The following is a 22,744-nucleotide window of genomic DNA, read 5'->3' on the forward strand; positions in this document are numbered from 1 at the left end:
CCAGTGGAGGCCACAGTACAACAACCCCCTGAGCCGGAAGATCCACAGCCAGATCAACAACTACTACGCGATCTGGTCTTCCATTACGACGAGGCGATCTCACAGTTCCGCGACACGGACCCTTTGTCGCGCCCCAGGATCCCGAAGTTGCAGCATTCCCGCAGGCTGACAAGTGCAGTAAAGCTCATGAACGAGCACGTTCTTCCGCTGCACTTGGTTGATGCTGAGAACATGGAGGAGCTGCAACTGAAAGTTTACTGTGCTGCTGTGGCGACCGCCAAAAGTTTAGGATACCGTATTAGGCCAAGAGGCGGACTGCTCCAACATCTCCGTGAAAGGCGTGAGCCTCCATGGCGAAGGAGATTGGAGCAACGGATCCTAAACAAGCGCGCCGCAATTGGAAGACTGATGGCGTACAAAAGAGGCAGCAGATCGGCGAAATTATGTCGCCAAGTTGCTGTGATCGTGCGGCCTACTGAACTTCGCCAGCTGGGAGCTCACCAGCTGACGGAAAAACTCGACACACTGGTACAGCAATTGAGCGTCCTAACTAAACGGCTGAAACGTTACTCTGACTCTGCAAAGCGCCAGGAACAAAATCGGATGTTCAGAGATAACGAAAAAGCGTTCTACGACCACATTAGCGACGAGAAGCCCGACTACCGCGAAGGTTTGCCAGATATTAGCGATGTGACGAACTTCTGGGCTGGTATTTGGGAGACCCCAGTAGAACATCGCGACGGGCAAATGTGGTTAAGACGGGAGGAGGAGAGTTGTGGTGAAATTGGAGAGATGCCAGCTATCATCGTCGGAGAGAACGATGTCCGCGAAGCCTCGCGGTACCTGAGGAACTGGGCAGCACCGGGCCCCGATGGTGTCCAGAACTTTTGGCACAAGAAGCTGACCGTCGCACATCCAAAGATAGCTGAGTGCTTCAACAAGGTGCTACGTGACCCACACAACCTTCCTGAATTCGCCACCCGTGGCGTCACCTTCCTCCTCCCGAAAGACAGCAACACATTGAACCCATCAAAGTACAGACCGATAACGTGCCTATCGAGTCTGTACAAAATACTGAGCAGCATAATTACCGCCAAAGTTTCTGTTCACTGCGAACAGCATCACATCATCGCAGAAGAGCAGAAAGGATGCAGGAAAAATACGCATGGCTGCAAAGACCAGGCCATCATCGACGCAGCCATAGTCGGCCAGGCGGTATATAACCAGCGGAACCTAAGTATGGCCTACATCGATTACAGGAAGGCTTATGACTCCATACCTCACTCGTTTCTCGTCCGGGTATTGGAGCTCTACAAAATTGATCCCGTCGTCGTTAGGTTCCTGCAGCATGCGATGAGGCAGTGGAGTACGTCTCTGCACCTCAGTGATGGGGAAAATGTGTTGCAGTCTAGAACGCTGCAGATAAAGAGGGGGATATTCCAAGGCGACTCTTTCAGCCCGCTTTGGTTTTGTCTGGCACTGAACCCCCTCAGTAGGACGCTCAATAGAAACGGTCATGGCTATAAAATAAGGTATGGCGACGGCGCCCACGAAGAAGTGACCCATACCTTTTACATGGACGATCTCAAGGTCTACGCTGATTCACGTCAGCGTCTAGGTGTAGCTATCCGGGTTGTCGAAGACATAAGCAGGGACATCTGTATGGAGTTCGGCCTCGACAAGTGTCGCTGTGTCCACCTGCTGAAAGGACAACTTACCGAATCCGGAGGCTACGAGGTCTATGACGGCGAGTTTATAAGAGACATGGTTCGTGGCGAATCCTATAAATATCTTGGATTCCGACAGCTCACCGGGATTCGCCACTCCGACATCAAGACGGAGCTGCGAGACAAGTTCTTGAGTCGAGTGAACTGTGTCCTGAGGACTTTCCTCAACGCGGGGAACAAGGTACGCGCGATCAACACATTCGCGGTTCCCCTGCTGACCTTCAGTTTTGGTGTAGTCAAATGGAGCAAAACTAACCTAGAGGACCTTGAGAGGAGGATGAGGAAAGCATTCAAAGAGGCCGGAATGCACCATCCTCAATCGGCACTGGAGAGAGTTTCACTACCACGCAAAGAAGGGGGACTTGGAATCGTCGACATTTCTGCACTGTGTGTTGCCCAGGTACGACAACTGCGCGAGTACTTCGCAGAACGCGCCAACCAAAACGCGCTATACCGGGCTGTCTGCGCCGCCGACAGAGGATACAGCGCTCTGCACTTGGCGCAAGCGGAGTACCAACTCAACTGCAATCTGCAGACAGTGGAGGAGAAGATTGCAGCTTGGAAGCAGAAGGCAGTGCATGGTGCCCACCCCCATCAACTGGACCGGCCACACGTCGACAAGGCCGCATCTAATCTGTGGCTAACGCGTGGTGAACTCTCTTCAGTTGTAGAAGCCGACATGATAGCCATCCAGGACAGGATAATGCCGACGAGAAACTGCAGGCGGTACGTCTGGCATCAAGACGTTGATGACATTTGCCGGATGTGCCATCAACCAGGTGAAAACATAGAGCACATTATGGGAGGCTGTCCCGTTTTGGCCAACGCAGCCTACACCGAGCGCCACAACAACGTGGCCCGTATTGTTCATCGACAACTGGCGCTCCAATGTGCTCTACTGGAAGACAACGTACCGAACTACCGGTACCTGCCTGCACCTGTCCTGGAAAATGACCGTTTCAAGCTGTACTGGGATCGCACTGTTCTGACCGACCTCTCGATCCACCACAACCGCCCAGATATAATGGTTTACGACAAGAGCGACCGCAAAGTCACCATCATCGATGTCGCTATTCCACTGAACCAGAATCTGGAGGAGACCCACGGTCGCAAAATCTGCAAGTACCGACCATTGGCCGTGGAGCTCAAGGAACTGTGGGGGCTAAGGGAGGTCCCAAGAATTGTTCCAGTCGTTCTCTCTGGAACTGGAATTATCCCGAAGACACTTCTGGAAGCGCTAAAGGTGTTGAACATCGAGAAGGAATTGGCCGGCATCCAAAAGTCGGTCATCCTTAGCACCTGCGCGATTGTCCGACAATTCCTCGGTCAGGACTAAAACAGCACGAGCATGCAGATACGTGCATTCCGCAGAGCCTAGTCCCCCTTTGGCATTCAGAAGCCCGGGGGCAGGTGAAAATTCTGGCTAGGTTCGCCTAGTTAAGAAGTGAGATAAGTCTGCTTGATGCTTGATGATTTTTTTTTTTTTTTTTTTTTTTTTTTTTTTTTTTTATTAAGAACTGCTTATATATATAATGATTTCAGGAGCTCACCCGCCTTGCTTTTCCATCCGGCACCTCTGCATGTGATGGCTGCTTCCTGTCTGACTTAGTTGATTTCCTTCTATGTTGACGAGGGGGTAACACTTAGCGATGCTGTGGTGAAGTAACGCTACTGCTGCAGGTGGTACCAGTACGATTGCAAGTACCAACGGAATCACTGTATTGCGGGAACGCCTCTTTAAATGGGAATGCCTTGCTGACCGTTGAGGCTACCCAGTGGTGTGTTTTAGCGTCATGCCCTCGCGCACCTGTTTTGCTGCTTTCAATATCGATTCGCTGATTCTGTCATGCGTCTCATTTATCAGCACTCACAAATCACAAATCACTCTCTTTGTTTTTTCACCAGCACCAGCTAAAATAATTTTTTTTGTCTTTTTGTCTCGCGCTGGGCCCCGACGGCTCGGTGGTTCTGATGTAAGGATAGGTTTGTTCAGTTAATGACTCTTTAAGGATTAGAGCACTTGCAGTTCAACGTAAACATCGATCGTGAATCAAACTTCTCAGCAGACAACGATGGCACAAACAATTGAGCTTCTCCAACCGACTCCGTGCAGGAATCATTTTCCTTCAACATGCTTTCCACTTTGCTGTATATGCTCGACAGCATGTCTTTATTGTTCAATCAATCCGGAACAAGCGATTCATTGTCGGAATTTTCTTCTTCTTTCACTACAATCTTTGACCAACGTCTATCACTCACTTTATTCTTTCGAGAGAAATAAATTTGTAGATCACTGTTTGCACCTTAATTTGCTTAATTGGTTTCTGTTCAGTCGCACAACAACACTTTCCGGCTCACCCTTAGTACCGCACAGATCACACTAGTCCTGTCACGGTCGCCATGTCGCAGGTCGCAGGATCGCCATGTGGACACCCAGTAGTTTCTTTCGGTTATATGAAAAGACTTTCACGTACGCGTTCATACTGAGGCCGCCCAACTGGGTCAGACTCCCTTTTATTCAATTCGTTTATTTCTTACAACTAGCTACAACCTAAATTCTATTATTATGCGTGGTCAGGCGAATTGTAGTAAAACACATAACACATGTGTCCGAAAAGATGTCAACCGGAATCGAAAGCATAAATAGGAAACGTTTGCGCATTTGCGCAAGCATGTGTTTGTCATTAAATTCACGCTAGCGAAGCTAGCGAAGAAGTGCAAAAGTAAACAAAGGAAGTTAATGGTCAGCGCGTCATATTATGCAATAAATAACCATCGGAACCTTGGCCTGAATTTACGACATGGTTCGCATGTTTATTTTGGTTGCACAGCGTGACGCACTTGCTAGAATTTTGTTGCCATAAGGGCATGTGTATCGGGTTGTAGGTGGTCCAGTGATCCTGTTACACATGGCAATATACTCCATGATGCCCTCGTGCGCCTGTGACCATTGCTTCGCTTTGATCAGAAAGGTTCATTACTTAAGTTGTTCCATAGCAGCGAAATAAAAATTTCGGCATCCATATCACTTGCGACTTCTGAATTGACTCAAACAAACAAACGTCAATACCACACACATACTAATACATGAGAGGAAAAATTGCCTGAATTGTACTAATACTAACAGACATGACAAACAACTGTCAAATCGCGTTGGGCGTTATGCTCCGCTTTTGGGAAATGATAGTGATAATGGATTTTCAGGTGCAATAAACACATATATAAAATAAAAAATTATGAATGAAAATTAACTTTTTCTTATAAAATATGTTTTTATGTAATAGAGTAGCACGTTTTTTGCAAGAGAGGAAATACCCCGGAACAATAATTATGTTTGATAGTGATTTTATATTACAATATTGAGTTTTAGTGAAAATATCAAGAAAATTATACAGAAATGATTAAACAAGAATCAGTACCGCAGGTTTTAAGAAATGAAATAAGTAATGAAATAAATTTTCATTAAAAATTTAAACAACTCAAAACTGTCTTAAGGTTTAATAATATTATAGAGAATGATTTGCTTTCCCAAACTGATGTCTCCACCAGACGTCGACACTATACTACTTTCATCGCTTTCATCGCGTATAATACTTGTCCGATCGCCGGACATGTAGTCGCAGTAGACGGCTGCACCACGGCGCCGTAAATAGGTTGGTACGGTTGAAATTTGCCATTTGGGTTTCAGACCGGTCCGGCAGAAACCGGATGTGTAATCCCTAAGCGTTATTTCTTGTCACCATCGCCATAAGCTGATAGTACTCTTTTCCCCGCCGATGGGAGCCACACAGAAGTACATTTTGCTTGGAAAGAAAGGCATTGGTTGCGCAGCTAGAAGCGAAAAGATATACTAAAAACATCCTTCTGCACTGTTATGATTCGACAGTAAAGCGCGAGCAGCGATTTTGCCAACGAATGCATTTGTCACCAAAAGATACGATTTGTTTTATAAACAAATTTGTTTTTTCACGAGCAATGGCCGAACAGCAATTTTGACATTTCGGTCCTTGTGTTTGATAACGATTCATTGTACGATAAGCAACGAGAGAGATTGTACGATAAGCAATTGAAACAAATATATAAAAATTGGGCAATTTTTATTTTTCCAAACAATTTTATTTAAGTGCAAAACATAATATTTAGAGATACTGCACTTTGTTGCAATTACATCCTCTACTTTCACAACGTTTTGGGGTTCGGAGTCATCATTTCATGTCAACTCTTTGCGGTCTATTGAATTTGGACATGGGTATCGTACACCATAACGAATTATTTTTACTTATAAGAGCAGTGATACATAACTTGTAAGATTTTGAAAGATAAAAAAGACGTGTAAACTCTAGATAAGTACTTACTGAATGTATTGTTTTCAAATAAAAAATATATTTTATAATCCCCTTTCATGTAATATCCTTCGAAACATTCCCCAACATGCAGTCCTGGGTTGCAGTTTGTACATACAGATCAATGCTGTTTACATCTATACTGAATCGACAACTTTTATTAATACTGTGCCTGATTACGAAGGCGGTGAAAACGGAATGAAGTGTTAATAATCTTGCATGCAATTCTCTTCGTTTTCTCCGTGAAGTGGCGTTCGTGATCAGACCCACTGAGTTCGGTTATCTATTACTCATAGGAGAACCGTTGTGACTCGTGAACAAGTTCACTAGACATCAAATTCGTGACAATCCGAGTGTTCACAGGATCTCTTCGAGTAATCCCACATTTCGTGCCCGTAAAGGACAATCCGTCTTATGAGCGTTTTGTTCAGAAAACATTTCGCATAATTGCTAAGTTTGTTTGACTTCAAATGTTTGTGGAGACCATAGTAAGTACGACACACCCATTGATAATGTGTCTCCGGATTTCGCGGCTGGTGTCATTGTCAGACGTTAACATTGGACCAAGGTAGACAAATTGGTCCACTAACTCATCGCCGTCGATCACTACACTACTACCTAATCGGGTCCTGTTGTGCTCGGATTCGTATGTATGTATTTGATTCTCAGTACAACTTTCTCTACTTGGTGCTTAAGCCTGGTGTAATCAGCTACCGTCTGCCGACAATGTCTAGGTAATCAGCGAAGCACATGAGTTGACTATTGAAATTGGATCTTGGATCTATTGAAAATCGTACCACACAAGTTAAGGTGAAGGTGGAAGCTAGCCACAAATGGCTGCCACAATGGCGCTCATTTCTTTCATCTCCCTCCCTCACCCCTCGCCCGAAAAGCCAATAATTTTGCGAAACAGTGTGAAGAAAATGATCTTTCCATCAAGTAATATCAACCAAACTCTGATCGATTACTCACAAGATATTAAATTTTCATCTGCTGTCGCACTGTATAGTGAAAAACGTCGGAAAACTCGAGCTAGTGCTCTGAAAGTTAAATTTACTTTTTCGAATTTTCGGCAATGGTGTATTGGTGAAAGCATCGTTATTCTATCGACACTGATGCCAGACAACATCATCGAAACAACTATAAAAACTACTCAATAAAATGTTATTCCTGCGTCATAGCGTTTCAAATCATGAAAACCAATAGAATAAAATTGTGTTGATATCAATACAATTATTATGTTTACGTTTAATGGGTCTATAATGTAATTTTTAGCAACTTTAACATTGGTTAAGCAATTTGTATGGCAGAGCTCGGAACACTGCCACGGCTGCATATCCTCTCAAAAACAGTAGACGGAAAAGTATTACATTCAATCAAAATGCCTCGGCCAACGAAGAGAAGTATAATCAGAATTTCAGTCCCCATCTTGATAAAAGATATGAAGCATTATCAAAAACACCTTCGACATTAGGAAACGCAGTAATACATTTTTTTTACGAAACAGTTATTGAAATTGAATTCTCTATATGGAAGGAGTGTGTTTTATTTTCAGACTTCCTTCAAAAATTCAGATTAGAGATGGAATTAGCTTTGAATCTCCATTTTGAATCAGGGTCTGAAAAATGCCACCTGCCCCTGCAGATTTATAAGATTGAAGGGCCTTTCCGTGATTTCTAGTCTGCCACTCGTGAAATGGTTCCTTCGAACAATGTAAATAAATTATTATAAACGAATTGAAGCACTGGATTGAATTATTTTATGTCAAAGTATTGTCACTTTCTTTTTTGTTTGAGCAGTGGTCTTAACGTTTTGTCCGACATTGTATGTTCGCAACCACTTTTGCACCTTCAGGTCCTGTGATACACCTTCAAGAATATTTTATGTAGGGGAACGGGGGGTAAAACGTGCCGTCGGGGAAAACGCACCTCCTTGAAATACCATCGAAAATGAAATAATTGGCAGGATTTTTCGATGCTCATAACTTCACTTTTTTATCACAAATATTATTGTACATATGCTAGCACAGAAAACCTCATCTTGCTTTAAAATTAGCAATGTATGAAAAACTGAATGATTTGATGCAACTTTGGCCGCTTCTGCCATAAGACTTCTGAAGCATTATAAGACTAATTTAAATTATGAAAACTTCATAACATTCTCAAATATTACTAAAGCTATCGAATGAGTTTGAATCAACAAATATTAAAAGTTTAATTTTTATTTGAAATGCGATTTTCTCAAACAAGTCATGATGGGGCAAATCGTCCCTCTACAAATAGCTAGTTCACTGTTAGGCTAGGCGCAAATTGAGAAGCGTATAGCGCTCGTAAGCAAACGCGAGACTACCGACACGACTCATACGTGCCACAAACGTAGCGTGGTGGAGCGCATATTGAGTCGCAGTTTGGTGTAAATAATATGCCACTCGCATAAAATGACTGATTAACACAGAGTTGCGCGATATATTTATTTACTAACACAATCACCCGACCAGTACAGCCATACAGTGTCAAACCCACGGCGCTACATGATTGTTCACCAACACAACTACCACAACCGGCATGACCAGCACGAGAAACTGTGGTTCAGCCACAGCGTCGCGCGAGTCGTGTCTCACGAGCGCTCCACCATCTCGCGTCATCTGGCCAATTTGCGCCGTTCTATCTGTTTTCATTAGCCACAAAAACAGGCGCTATATCGCGCCAAGTTACTCGCGCTATATGCGTCTCAATTTGCGCCTTGCCTTAATGTTACCAAATAATACAGCAATTTGTCTCCAATTCTTGTGTGCATATAACCGTTTCCTCATACCTATATGTATCATGTAATAAAAACTGGAACGAACAAAATTATTAAAATGATTCGCACTACTAAAATCCATCCAATAGCCTAAACCTTAGAATCACAATAAAAACTCCTGCTTTAAAGACCGAAAGTCTGCCAGCACTTTTACGTACAGCGGCACGTAGAGGTATTTTGTGAACAGCTGTACGTAAAAATACATTTTTAAACACAAAATATTGAAATGAAAATTTCTCGGGGTCTCTTGTTCGACAACAACAAAGGCTCGAAAATGCGAGAGCATCTGACGTTTCTAGCAGGCGAGAAACTTATCCAAAGCCAGTATCCAGTATTTATATAGTATATAAAGATATGCTTCGAAGTTGTTTGACATTTCGACCGTTGTTGTTGGTTGTTTGGTCTTGAATTAAAGAGACTTTAAACTCTGAGAGTTCATTCGTCTCTAAAAACCCGTTGTTGTGGTGCGTTTTGGACACCATATAGATCGTCTTACCCCGTTTGTTTTAGAAATGCATACCATATAATCTTGTAGAATTTTCATTATTTGTATTTGTTTTCTCTATTCGTAATATTTAGTAAACATAATCACAAAGAAAATACATGTTTGAGCCTTATTTGCTTAAGGTGGGCATTTTACCCCCAGTGAGCGATCTGTTACAATTGACTTGTCCAGTAAATGTTTCAGTAAAAAGATGAGAATTGACTTGTTGGTACTTTTCAGTAAAAAATGAGAATTTTAAGGCGATTTCGGGCAAGAGTTTTAGTTGATATCGAATCACGTTTCGAAATTTCGCCAGGCGAAACACATTTGATTTTCTGTCGATGGACAAAAAGGTATATTGAAGAAAAATGACGGAATGTGATATATGAGTCAGCCTCCAGCATTAAGTAACATGCATTTATTTTCATACTATCACTAGCACAACTTCACTTGTGTCTTCTCTACACAAAAAATATTTGCTCTTGTTGGTTCTGCTAGTTTATGAGAAAGAATTCTATTTACAAATAATCCCCTTGAACGAACAGAGATCTTTTCTAGAACACTGATCGCCTGATTAAGACAACTTTTGTCTATCGTAAATGGTGCTAAAGGTTGCACCAGATAATTGCTGTTCCAGTTTAGATTTTGGCCGTCAATATTTGCTATATTAGCTGCATTTTACGATCTAATTTCAATTTGAGGATATGCAAAAACGCACTATTTATTTTATGCTTGGTTATACACGATCTCAATTTGTTGTGTGTTATCATCAGTTTGTTGTTGGTTTTATAACCACTTTATCAACTTGAACATAACGGAACGGAAATGCATTTCTTAGTGCGCTATCTACGAAAGGCGATACCTTTTCGCAATGTTCCTACGAGAACTTACAATCGAACCGAAATTGACATTAACTCAGTTGATACTCATAAAAGGAAAATCAGATTAATAGAAGTTGATAAGTGCTTGAAGAAAACATCCATGGTTTCCATAAATGTTTGCATTTTCAAAATACAGCATAAACAGTAAATTAGGTTCACGTTTAACTACCGTATGTTCGAATCATTCAATATCACTAAGTTGTTTTTGTCTTAAACTATATTTTCACATTTGAAATAACACACGTTTTTCAATTTCTTATCAACTAAAATATTTTTTGAACTATCGTAAAATAAATAAACTAGTTTTTTCTCTATAAAAGTGCCAGATTTGAAAAATCTTTTACTAGCTGTTTTGGAATTTCTCGATCCTAATTCCAGTATCTTAAAATGACATCAACCAATTTAAACACTTCATACTTAAAAATATCTCACATTTTTTCTGAAATTGCATTTACAATTGTATTTACTTTCTGTGTTGTGGACATGTGTTTATAACTTACTTGGATGCTTCTTTTGCTGATATATGATCGGGCCGTTCGCCCCTAGCAAACCGTTCCCACATTTTATAGAACAGCGTCTCCAATCCGTGGGAGTATTGTTTGCAATCGAACAGCGGACTTTCACATCGAGCCAACCAAACTTTGGCACGAATAGCCTTCAGATATTCCTTATCGGTACCGAGCTTGATAGCAATATCCTGATACTCCTGGCGTGTTCGAGCAATCAATTCTGGACATCCCAACGTAGCCAATTGCGAAGCAGCCACTCTGTTTTGAGAAAGGAAAAATACGTTTAGAAATGTTGATAGTTGTGGCATCACATAAAATAACTCACCGTGACGCTAACGTCTCTGCAGGCAGTGTCACTACGGGAGTACCGGTCCACAGCACATCCATTGAAGTTGTGTGTCCGTTACAAAGAGGCGTATCGAGACATACATCCGCCAACTGTCCTCGTCGCACATGTTCCTCCTTAGCGGCAACATTTGAAAATATAATTCGTCCTGGTGCCAACCCTAGTTGCTGCGATGCAGCTAGAATATTGGATTCACCAACTGCTGGGAATCGCAGTAACCACAACACCGCATTCGGTACTTGTTTGAGAATGTTCACCCACGAAGTAAGAGTGTGTGGATCAATTTTGTAGAGTTGGTTGAAGTTGCAGTATATGACTGCATCATCCGGAAGACCATACTGCTGTCGAGTCGTTACAACAATATTTTGTGGAACTTCTTCACCCGTAGCTGCTTTATTATTTGTTTGAGTTGTTGCCAATCCATTCTGTACAACTACTCCGTTGAGCGAGGTTTGAATTTGCCCAGAAGCGATCATGGTTTCTACTGGTGTCGTCGTTGGTAGCTCTACGACCTTGTGCTGAATTTCAACGGGTGTATTGCCGATCACCACCTCCCGAACGGTTCTCACATCAGTGTTCTCAACTAATGGCGAAAGATCGGTCGCATTTATGACCGCGACGTTGTCAACTAGTTGATTATTCTGCTGCTTACCACTCACAATGACACGTTCTTTCAGATGAGGAAACATTTGTCTGTGATCGCCAATAAAGTATGTGTGTGGCATGTAGGCCAGTTTCTCGCTATATTGATCACTTAGTTCCATGGGTGAAGTGACCGAGTCGGTGACAATGTAATCCATGAAACTGGCACCACTAGTTCCAGGGTAGCCAAGCCACATAACCTGGATAGGTGCAGGCCTAAGGGCGAATATTTCATTGCGTGCTCCCTTAGTGTAACCATTCATATTGACCAAGATATGGATACCGTCAGCGTGAATCCGATCAGCTGCTTTCCCATTGCAAGCAATCTGTGACAATTCTATGAAATGCTCAGCTTCTCGGGAAATCTTACTCCGGAACGTAGTTCCATCATCTGGACTGAGAGCATAACAAAATACCTCCACCCGAGATCGATCGTGCATTCCGGGAATTGACTGCATCAAGTGCGATGTAGGGTGATTTCCGAAATCACTGCTTACATACCCAATTTTCAGCCGACCTGTCTGTTCCCGGGAAAATTTATACGGCGGCTTGTGGAGGATATTAATTTTCTCAAGGCACAGGTTTGCATGCCGTGCAGCAATCGCTTTGCGAAAATCATGAGACAAGGGATACAACATTGAATGATGCGGATGAACAGACGGTAATCTGTTTTTCTCCAGCTGATCCGCCACAATGGCCACTAATTTCTTCATACGAGCCTCATAATCTGTCCAGTCACACACGATTTGTAGACAGTGTGCTAAATTGCAATATGCATCCGGAAAATCGGGTTTCAGCTTCAGCGCTGTTCTGTAAGATTGAATCGCATCCGGAATATTCCCGGAATCCTTGTGAATACTTGCCAAATTGCTGTGCGCATCAGCGAAAGCTGGGTTTATTTGAATAGCACGAGTGTAGCATTGAAGTGCTCCTGCGACATCCTGCATTTCCTTCAAAGTGTTTCCCATATTAGAGTATGCATCAGCGAACGTCGGTTGAATTCGAATAGCTTCCTTGTAGTGCAGGAGCGCCTCATTCAGTTTGCCCTGTTGCTGAAGCACCGATGCCAAGTTGGAGTGAGCTGCTGCAAACTCGGGAAACACTTCCAACGCCTTCAAGTATAGTCTGGTTGCTTCCTCAATGTAGCCCTGCTCGCGCTTGATATTGGCCAGATTGTTGAGTGAATCAGCATGGTTAGGACACAGCCTGAGGGCTGTATTATAGCAGTCCTCCGCTTCCTGAACTTGGCCTTTTTCTTTGAGAGCGTTCGCCAAGTTACAATACGCATCGGGGAAGTTGGATTGCAGTTCGATCGCTCGTCGGTACGTGTCGATGGCCAAATCGATGAGTCCCTGCTCGTAGTACACACAGGCCAGATTACCATGCACAACCGCATTGTATGGTGACAGGTTGAGCGCTCGCAGGTAAGCAGCAACGGCTCTGGAATTTAGAATAAGAGAAAAATTGAGACTTTTATTTCACTTTACTTGTTTAATTTAACTATTATTCACTTTTAATGAATACGGGTACAGATCAATCATTGAAATAACTTGAGTATATTGAAATTAATGTTTTTTTTGTGTGTTATTCAAACAGTAATCCGCTACTTTTTCATATATTTGGGACAAGGAATTAGTCAAGATAATTTTTGATATCCTATTTTTGAAGTGAAACATATCCCAGTGAGGTAACTCTCGAATCCAACGGTAATTAGAAGTAACAAATCAGGCTATGAAGCTTGTCAGGAAAAACATCTCATCTACTGCTTGCCAGACGGCGCCAGTGGTTGTATGGTTAGCGTAACAGCCTCACAATCCGATCGGCCTGGGTTCAATCCCAGCTGGCGTCGTTGGGATTTTCTGAGGCGAAAAATCTCTGGTTACGTCTTCCTTCGGAGCGGAAGTAAAAGAAGTTGGCCCGGCTCATGAGTTGTTGAGTCTGATAGGTAGGAACAGGTGGAGTCGCCTCCCTGATGTCGGTGATTGGCACTAAAGTGGCGGAAATAGGCCGACGAAAAATAAGCGAAGATAAAAAAAAAAAAATACTGCTTGCCAAATAATTGTTTTCATTTCATTTTAATTTTTATCATTAACACCAACAGATCTGAACGTAAGTGTCCTAATGATAATTCTAATACATTTAAATTATACTTATTGTCTAAGAGCGATTGTTCAGTCGCAAGTGCACTGATGCATGCGATGCGATCCCCCGACGCCACACCTTAAAGCGCAATCCTCTGTTCTCCCGCAAACAGGATTACAAAATCAGCGTAAATTCCGAAATCCGCGTAAATTTCCAAAACCACGTTAGAAAAGCCGCGTAAAAAGCAACTTCAGTGTATAACGGTTTGGTTTCCAATAGATGAAAATTGTATTGTGACTTATTTTCTTATAACTTATGTGGTCGAACGGGCCAAATAACAGTTTTAATGTTTGTTCTCGGGAGCGGAAGATTTATCAATTAAAAACGCTGAGGTTGTTTATAAAGAGACGTTTTCATTCAGCATTCATCACGAGCGCTATCGCGACATTCGGTAACACAGGCAATCAAATATTCGCACCCTCAGCGCTATTACTGCACGTTTCTCAACTACTTCAATCTACCAACGCTAATCAACGTATAAAAACAACAAATTGTGCGTGACATGCAAAAATATTCTTTTTGCTTTAACGTACAAAATTGCACCACTGTTTGCTTTTTTCTTTTCTTTTCTTCCTATGTATCGTTCAAAACCTCTGTAAAACATCTCAACATCAAAAAGATTGTTGTCTGCTCGCTAGCTGAATTGAGAATGTGATTTCCAATTGTGAATGAGTTATTTATACTCATTTGGAAACAGGTGCAGCTAACATTGCAATATTTTCTCTCTCCACGATGCTCATAGAACGAACACTGCATTTGATTCGCAATGATATATGAATATCGTACCTCACTTATACACCGGGTTGCCACACATACAGGATAATTTACAGATTTTTTTTAATACAATTTATTACATATTACATATTTTATTACAGTGCATACATAGATACCTTGATTCTTAAAAATGTTTAACGAAACGCAACGAGATGATTTTCGTTGGAGGCAGTTATTAAGCGAAATCTTGAGCGATTTGAAGTCCTCGAACAATTCTTTTCGTTCCAAGTTAAGTATGACCATAATCTATCCGCCAATCGTACATTGACTCATTTTAACGATAATATGACTAAACCGATTATGCTGTTCCTAACTTTGTTCTACCGCTCATCAATAATGTCAATTGTACTTTTCAATCAGAAAGTTTTCAATTTTGCGAACTTTATAATGAAACAAGAATGTTATTGTTGATCATGTTGGGTAACTTATGTTTGGAGAGCTACGTGCAACGATTCGCCGATGCTGACCTTGATGTGGAAGATTTTGAAATCTTTCTGAAAAAGTATGAGGATGTTTACTTTGGTATCGAACTGACCTTCAAATCGATTTGTCGTAACTTCTATATTCTCGTGAAACAAATTTCAAACCAATTTAATTTCAGTTATCAAAACTGCGACCTCGATAAACCTCCAAAATATCGTTAAATTACCGAACCTTAATGATTTTATGCGTCAATTTACTCAATTCATTGATGCAGGTTATAGTCAAGACTTGGATAACAAATTCAGACTACTCAAGACGAATCTTACTGAGCAAACATTGAATAACTCAGATATAACTTTGTCCCAGCTATTGGATAGCAAAAGGCGTGATGAAAATTTTTTGTATTCATTACTTAGGTCGTTTCTAAGACACTTTTTGATAACATTCATCGACATGTGTTGAATATTTTTTTTTTGACATCCACTATTATAGACTCTATTTTAAAAGCGAAGAACTATGTATCGGCCCTAGGAGGAGCTTCAAGGACGAAACTGACGAAAAATTCGAAGACAAAGTTCAACAAGACCATGTATAAACATCATACAATTCACGAGAAAACCTTTTTATGATTTATTTTGTTGTATTTATACGCCTTTCACACCCCATAAATAAGAAAAATAAATTTAAAATGAGAATAAACCTTTATTTTCATTTTTTCCCTTAATTTGTTGATACAGATAATAGCATAAGTTGCGCCTTCTGGACAGCACCAGTAGGAGGGCATACAAATGGGTAGAACAAATGTATGGGAAAATGGGAATGCTTCTAATTTTCGATTATTGAAGCCGTTTAGGAATTGGGGAATCACAATGTATACCATATCGAAAAAATCTTAGAGAATTTTTATTCGATTGGTATGCAAAGCGTTGAAATTCATTCGTAGCAAAAGTAGTTATTAACATTAACTTTATTTCTAGGAATCGTGACCTGTTTTCTGATTTGGCACCCTTACAGAAAGACGTAGTCCTACGTCTAAACAATTTCGCGAGAAAACTCAAAAAATCAATTTTGTGCTAGACGGTGTTTTTTTTCTGATGAGATATAATTTTCAAATGACTCCAATGTTTTGATCAAATAACAAAACGTTCTGAGCAACGTTTTGGTTTTAATTCATTATGAAATTATATCTACATTTTTAAATCAAAAATTCAAAAGCATGAAAGTAAAAGGTTGTGAAGAGATACTTACGAGCCTCTGCCAATAATTCACCAGCACAAGAAGTTAATATATATTTACAGGAAGTTGCTTATTGACTGTACTAGTATTGTCGAGTTGCGAACACAGGACTCTCAAGGTAAAGGATTGAACACAGTGAACGGAGCACGGCTACAGGAAATTGCTCCCGAAATAGAGAGGAAGAGAGAGAGACACGACGCTTACTTGCTACAGCAATTTCACATCCATAGCTTTTCTGTTGAATCCGAATGAAATCAACCGACTGCTGATTAGAAAACTTATAAAAATATTTTTTCAGTCAATTGTACAGTGTTGCCAATGATGATAAAAAATGAAATTCAACCGAACGTACTTGTTCTATATACAATATTCGATGACGATGAATAACTACAATTTTATTGGAGAATATGGAATATTTTGTTCAATCGATTGCGAAGATTCTGTGAATATATCATATCAAGATCATGTCACTTTGTGGAAAGATCAATAATTTTAATTACGCCGTTTTAAAAAATCAGTCGAAATTTAAATTAGACATATGGTCGGTGTTAAGTCAGAGGCCAAGTCGCAAAATTGAAAATTTCGAGTTATTGATTGCATTGATTGCGGTCAACAGGAAGGGGGTTAAATTTTTATTGATATGGGACAACCCTACAGATAAACAGATAAATATACAAACATACTAACAATAGATCGTGCTAAATAAAACCGTTTGAATGTATAGTATAAAAACTATATTTTAATGTTTTTGATAATTTGATTATTCTACATATCCCACATTTACATTTAAGTACATATTCCATCAAATTCCGTTTCAAAATTCAATTCAAATTGAACCAGAAAAATATCTGGGTGACGGGGCGATGAAAGTGTTAATGTGTTCATAGTATGCTGCTACTAAACATTCCATCGGCTACACTTTGGCGTAGAATCAAACTAGCAGCGCGAGAATCGACAATCGTTACATATTAAGAAAAAAAAATCAGGAGCGAAAAGGAAAAGCAATCAAAATTTCATCAATAGCGCACAAATCGTTGTTCACAGCATCAAGATAGATATTGAATCTTCGAAGGGTGCTGTTGCTAAAAATAGAATTTATTGATAGATCTTATTTATTCAAAATTCTTGCAGCTTCACAAGTGTACCTACGCGAACGATGTTCGTAAGGATATTGACAACGTTGCGAGAGAGTGAGAGAGAGCGAGATGGAAGGAAAATACTTCCCGCCGCATATGATGTTTGTCGCAAAAAAAAAGGGTACGTACATATTTTATGGAGAAACAAGTTCGATCAATTTTATTGCCAAGCTTCCTGGCTCTCAAGCGAAAACAAAAAAAAACACACTCAAGTTCCAATAATAAACACAACATTTGAGAGCAAACCTTTTAATATAGAATGTGAACCAATCAATGCATCCGTGCTGGTCAGCTTTCAGATCCGAGAGTGAGTTGTAGGGATGATATGGTGTTATACGAACGATGGTGTAGATAACGATGCACTGATAATCCATTCTGCCTGATTATGGCCGGGAAGAATTGAATGCAGAGTTCCTCTCCTTCTTCGAATTGTTCAATGCACGAGAGTAGTGTAAATCACGATAATCATTCTAAGTGCTACACACTTGTGTGGTTTCATCATTATTAATTAATAGGTGTCGATCTAACAGGTAATAGTGTGATGTATGAACTATTCGAGTTTAATTTTTTTCAGATAACTGGTGAAAGTTGTAAATTTACTCTATGATCTCCCATGACAAATGACACGAACAAAGAACAGGTCCCGCGAGGCGGTTATCACGTCGAATCGAAATGACAAAAAGCGGTGATTTAGCATCATGTCTGAACAGCTGGTGCTGTTGTGTCAAACAAATCCATGTTTTGAAACATACAGATTGTACAAACAAACACGCCGCCGACTTCCACTTTTGTTTCATGGTAAATCGCAATTTTCGTGACTTATTGAGATTTGGCCGCATCCGTATAGTGCTCTACTAAGTTACACCTGTCTCCGAAACGATGACTAGACTGCCTTAATTCGAGATTAAAGGGTCATTAAATTTAATTATTTTGATTACTTCCCCATATTCTTAGTTGCACTTCACAGTTTAAGCCAACGCTACGCGAATCTGCCGAAAAGGCGTTTTTTTTTGTTTTAAATTGTAGAGTTATAGTGGGGCATGTTAAAATGAAACAACTGCATCTCGTAAATTTAATTGCGTTGAACGAATTTGGCGGTAGATTGCATTAGGATGAATGCAGTTCGCGAAACATATGGAGCAGTTCAAACATACCGCCGGGATTTATTTAGCGTTAGATTAGTTAGTCGTTTTATCTACTCATCCTTTGTTTTCTCAACATGCATATAATATGTAGCAGAATGAATATTTTATCTTTCACTGTGAATGCATATTTTACGATTATTATATTTGTATTAAATCGACTGAAAGTAGGCAGAATAATTTTTGTTTTTTGTCATAAAATGTTATTGCATGAACCTGGTTTTCTTATGCTTCGTCATCAAATTCCATGAACAATTTTGAATAAATATATTTCGTGGAAATTACCCGAATGAGCGTGCATAAAACTATCATACTTCATTGTCATTATATCAATTGAGAGGTGATGGTTCATCTCCAAGAGGCATTGATTTCCTGAATATTCAAAGTGAAGAACTTGGTTTATCAATTGTGGAAAACTAGAGCACATATGGTTATCAAATTCTCCTAGTATATTTGAATCATGGCTCGCAATGTTTGGTGGAGGTGTGCAATTCGCCTAAACATAGACTGTGGTTAGTCCTGTCACGGGAGTGATATATTTCATAAAACAATTAATCTTCCCGTACGAAATTCTGTGACCACATTCACCGCAGCATCCGCTGCCATCGCACACATACATTGCTCACTGGTAGGTGAAGTTTCCATTAGAAGAAAATAGGAGAAATAATAACAGCTGCTGTTCTTCGATCAACGTTCTCTACTTGAATAGCAAATAAGCATACACATCACCGTGGTGTTACATCAAAACATCCACATCAAAGTGTTTCATAATTCGAACAATCAACTCTTAATTTTTTTTTTCGTTTCTCGGTTCTGTTTGTTTGAAATGGTATTTTTGTTGGTGCATTTTTCAATTGGTTTAATCAACATAGCGAACAAAGGATGCGATAACATTCACTAAATCATTTTCATTCTTTGATGTTTGTTTTTGCCGTGGAAGTTAGAAAAACACCCAACGAGTTTGGGATATTTCGAAATAATAACTCAACAACAAATCTCGTCAAGTGTAGGTGAAGTGGTGAAATATTAGTCATCGCATGGAAACTGGAAAATTGGACGTATTGTGGACGAATAGTTGCATTCATAGTTTCCACGCGAAAATAGGATGTCCATTCAAAGACGGACGAACTGCAAGGTTTACAGCTTCTTAAAAACAATTAGAAGAACAAAATGTCCATTCTGCCTTGATGCAAGCAAGATGTTGACAAACATATCTCTGCACTGTCAGTATTGGATTCAAGAAAAATTTTAATGAGTGATGTCACATAGAGAAAGAGGAGAGCCTTCACAAATACGAGAATATTTATTTTTATTCTCTTAACAATAAAGGAAAGTATCGCTTTCCTGAAACATCAATATATTTTAGGTGTACCGGTAAGGTTCTTCGGTTTTACAACATATGGCGTAACATGATTATTATTCCAGTGAATCAAATTTCCAAACATTCGTTGGAAAGCTACTGCCATTGCGCGTCTTTTTCAGTCTATGTCAAAAAGTTGAAGCGTAAACAACATAGTTTTCTGCCACTTCGAAAATGTCGAAGTTCGTACCAACGAGAGTGTTTTTGCGGGGAGTGTTACTTCATTACTTCGATATGAAGAAAAAAGCTGCGGAAAGTCATCACATTTTGATGGAAGTTTATGGTTACCATGCTCCAACTGAGCGAACGTGTCAGACGTGGTTTGCACGGTTTAAAAGTGGTAATTTTGACTTGGAAGACGAAGAACGTTCCGGACCGCCAAAAAAGTTTGAAGATGAAGTATTGGAGGCTTTACTCGATCAAGATCCGTCACAAAGGCAACAAGAACATGGAGATACACTTGGAGTAGCTCAGCAAACCATAACCGATCGTTTAAAAGCAATGGGAATGATCCGAAAGATAGGACATTGGGTGCCGTATGAACTGAAGCCTCGAGACAAAGGCATTGAAGCCACGAGACAAAGACATGAATTGAAGCCACGACACAAAAAGGCATTTTTTCTGCCGAAGATGAAATGTTTTCTGGCAACGCTAGTTCGAGTGTAGTGACTCGAGTTAGAATGTAATTTGTATAAATCTATGCAGCCATAATCAATTTGAAATTGTTGTTCAAGGGGTTGAACATAAGTCCAGTTAGCGAATGACTGCTGTATATCGCTGACGGGAAGGCGAACGTATTGAGCAAGTGTCTTCCGGGTTGCGGCAACATAGTAGTATGAATATCAATACTACGAGGATGACAGCCGAGGACCGGTATTGAATCACATCACAAAAATGAAACTAAATGAAATAATAATAATCTTCATGACTTATATCCTCAATTCTCAATAACTGAATTAATTCTATTTCAATCTAGCAGTAGAAACAATACGACCTAGAATTATTCGAAAAAAATGAACTCTGATTTAACAAACGAACGGGATTCGCAAGTAAAAGGGACGTTTGGAAAACAGGTGAAAAACGCATTCGTATGTAAAAAAAAAATGGACAATTGGTTCGAATTGTTCAATTTTCGAAAGTTCGAATAGATGGATTTGATTCGCACGAAAACAAGGATACAAATGGGGCATATTTTCGAACGTTTTCTTTTTTTTGAGCTTTAGCTTGAGCTTGGGTAGACTGTACACTTGGCATATTTTCGAACGTTTTCTTTTCGTTCGAAAACAAGAATGAGAATGAATAAGACAAAAAGAAGGTGAATAGAAGAAAAAACGATGAGAAGAAGGCGAAATAATACAAAAATGAAGGAGGGCGAAAAAACAAAGAAGAGGAAGAGAAGAAAACGAAAAAAAGGCAAAAAAAAGAAGAGATGAAAATGAAAAAAAAGCAAAGAAGACGAAGAGAAGAAAACAAAAAGATGAAGGTAAAGAGAAGACGAAAAAAAAGCGAAAAGAAAAAGACGAAATGAAGAAGGCGAAAAAACATAAACGAAGAGAGGAGGAGAAGCAGTAGAAGAGGAGAGAAGAGCGCAGCAGAAGAGGAGAGAAGGATTATGCCTTACAAATGCAGATCAATGAGTGCAAAAAAGACCCTAAAAACCTGAAAAGCTGCGATGAACGGTTTAAAAGGTGCTACGATCTAAATTTAAACTTGGTGCATTTCTTTTATTCCTGCATTTAAAAAAACTCTCAATTTGTGGGTGTGTACGAGCAGAACTAAGCCTCTATTTTGGTTTTTTACACTTGCTCTTAGTTTTTAAAATGGTGTCCAACCAAGAGGAACAACCAGGAAATAGTAACGTAGTATCTGGGAAACCGTCTGCTGCAACACCAATTTGCATAGCCAATATATCATTCTGTGCTGTTTTGGTTAGATTTCGGAAGTGGTGTGCCGCCAATAATGCGCAGGTGATGCAAAAATATAACAAGAACTCTCTCAAAACGCACTTTCCAAAGTTTAAGACAAGCGTAAAGCAGCTTACAAATTCTGTCCTCCCTGAAAATGTTTGCTTACTCGAAATCTGTTCAATGTATTTTTATGCTGTCGAAGTTCTTGCGTTTGAGAGGATTTTGAATCTGTGATAAAGGTGCAATATCTTGTTAGTCAACTCTCTCATTGGGACGACGGAAAACAACTCGGAATCGTGCAGTCAACGGTGAGTTGTGTTATTAAACGTTACTACGGAACTCTGAGCATCAAAGGGAAGAAGAAATGCGGCCAAAATGGATGTCACGTGAAGCCGTGTAAGCGGAATCCCAATGCTACGGTCAGGGATGTGGCCAAAAAGTTTAATCTGTCCAAGATTTCGAGAGCAGAAGGTTCCGAATCGTAACGAACGGCTAAATACGGTGGGAAAGTCACGGACTTGGAAACTGTACACCCAGATACTGACGAAGTGTCATTCTCTCATCGTGGATGAGAGCTTCCGGGGCTACTGTTCTTCACCGCCCAGCACAAATTTGATGTTCCGGAGGAATTAAGGAAGCAGAAACTTTCAAAGTTTGCCAAAAAATGCATGATTCTGCAAGCGATCTGCTTATGTTGCAAACGGAGTGCGCCGCTTGTGACTACCGAGACTGTAAAAGGGCAGATCTATCTCAAGGAGTGTCTACAGAAGCATCTGCTTCCTCTGTTGAAGCAACACGAGGGTTCTACGATCTTCTGACCGGATCTAGCTTCGTGCTACTATTCGAAGCGAAGTACGAAGCCAACGGGGTCACCTTCGTACCCAAGGGCA

General features: G+C 40.4%; 1 protein-coding gene across 4 annotated transcripts in view; it reads right to left on the bottom strand.

The window, feature by feature from the left end:
- Nucleotides 1-9,759: 9,759 nt before the first annotated feature.
- LOC129771956 (UDP-N-acetylglucosamine--peptide N-acetylglucosaminyltransferase 110 kDa subunit) overlaps nt 9,760-22,744 on the bottom strand; it is a 44,757-nt gene continuing 31,772 nt past the window's right edge. For all 4 annotated transcript variants that reach the window (XM_055776119.1, XM_055776117.1, XM_055776118.1 and 1 more), the window contains exons 7-9: nt 11,072-13,174; nt 10,738-11,004; nt 9,760-10,676 (exon numbers count right to left, since the gene is read on the bottom strand). In XM_055776119.1, coding sequence (XP_055632094.1) covers nt 10,655-10,676; nt 10,738-11,004; nt 11,072-13,174 — 2,392 coding nt within the window. In that variant the 3' untranslated portion in view covers nt 9,760-10,654. The remainder of the gene's footprint in view (nt 10,677-10,737; nt 11,005-11,071; nt 13,175-22,744) is intronic.

Source organism: Toxorhynchites rutilus, chromosome 2 (genome assembly GCF_029784135.1).
Source record: "Toxorhynchites rutilus septentrionalis strain SRP chromosome 2, ASM2978413v1, whole genome shotgun sequence".
Classification (NCBI taxonomy): domain Eukaryota; kingdom Metazoa; phylum Arthropoda; class Insecta; order Diptera; family Culicidae; genus Toxorhynchites; species Toxorhynchites rutilus.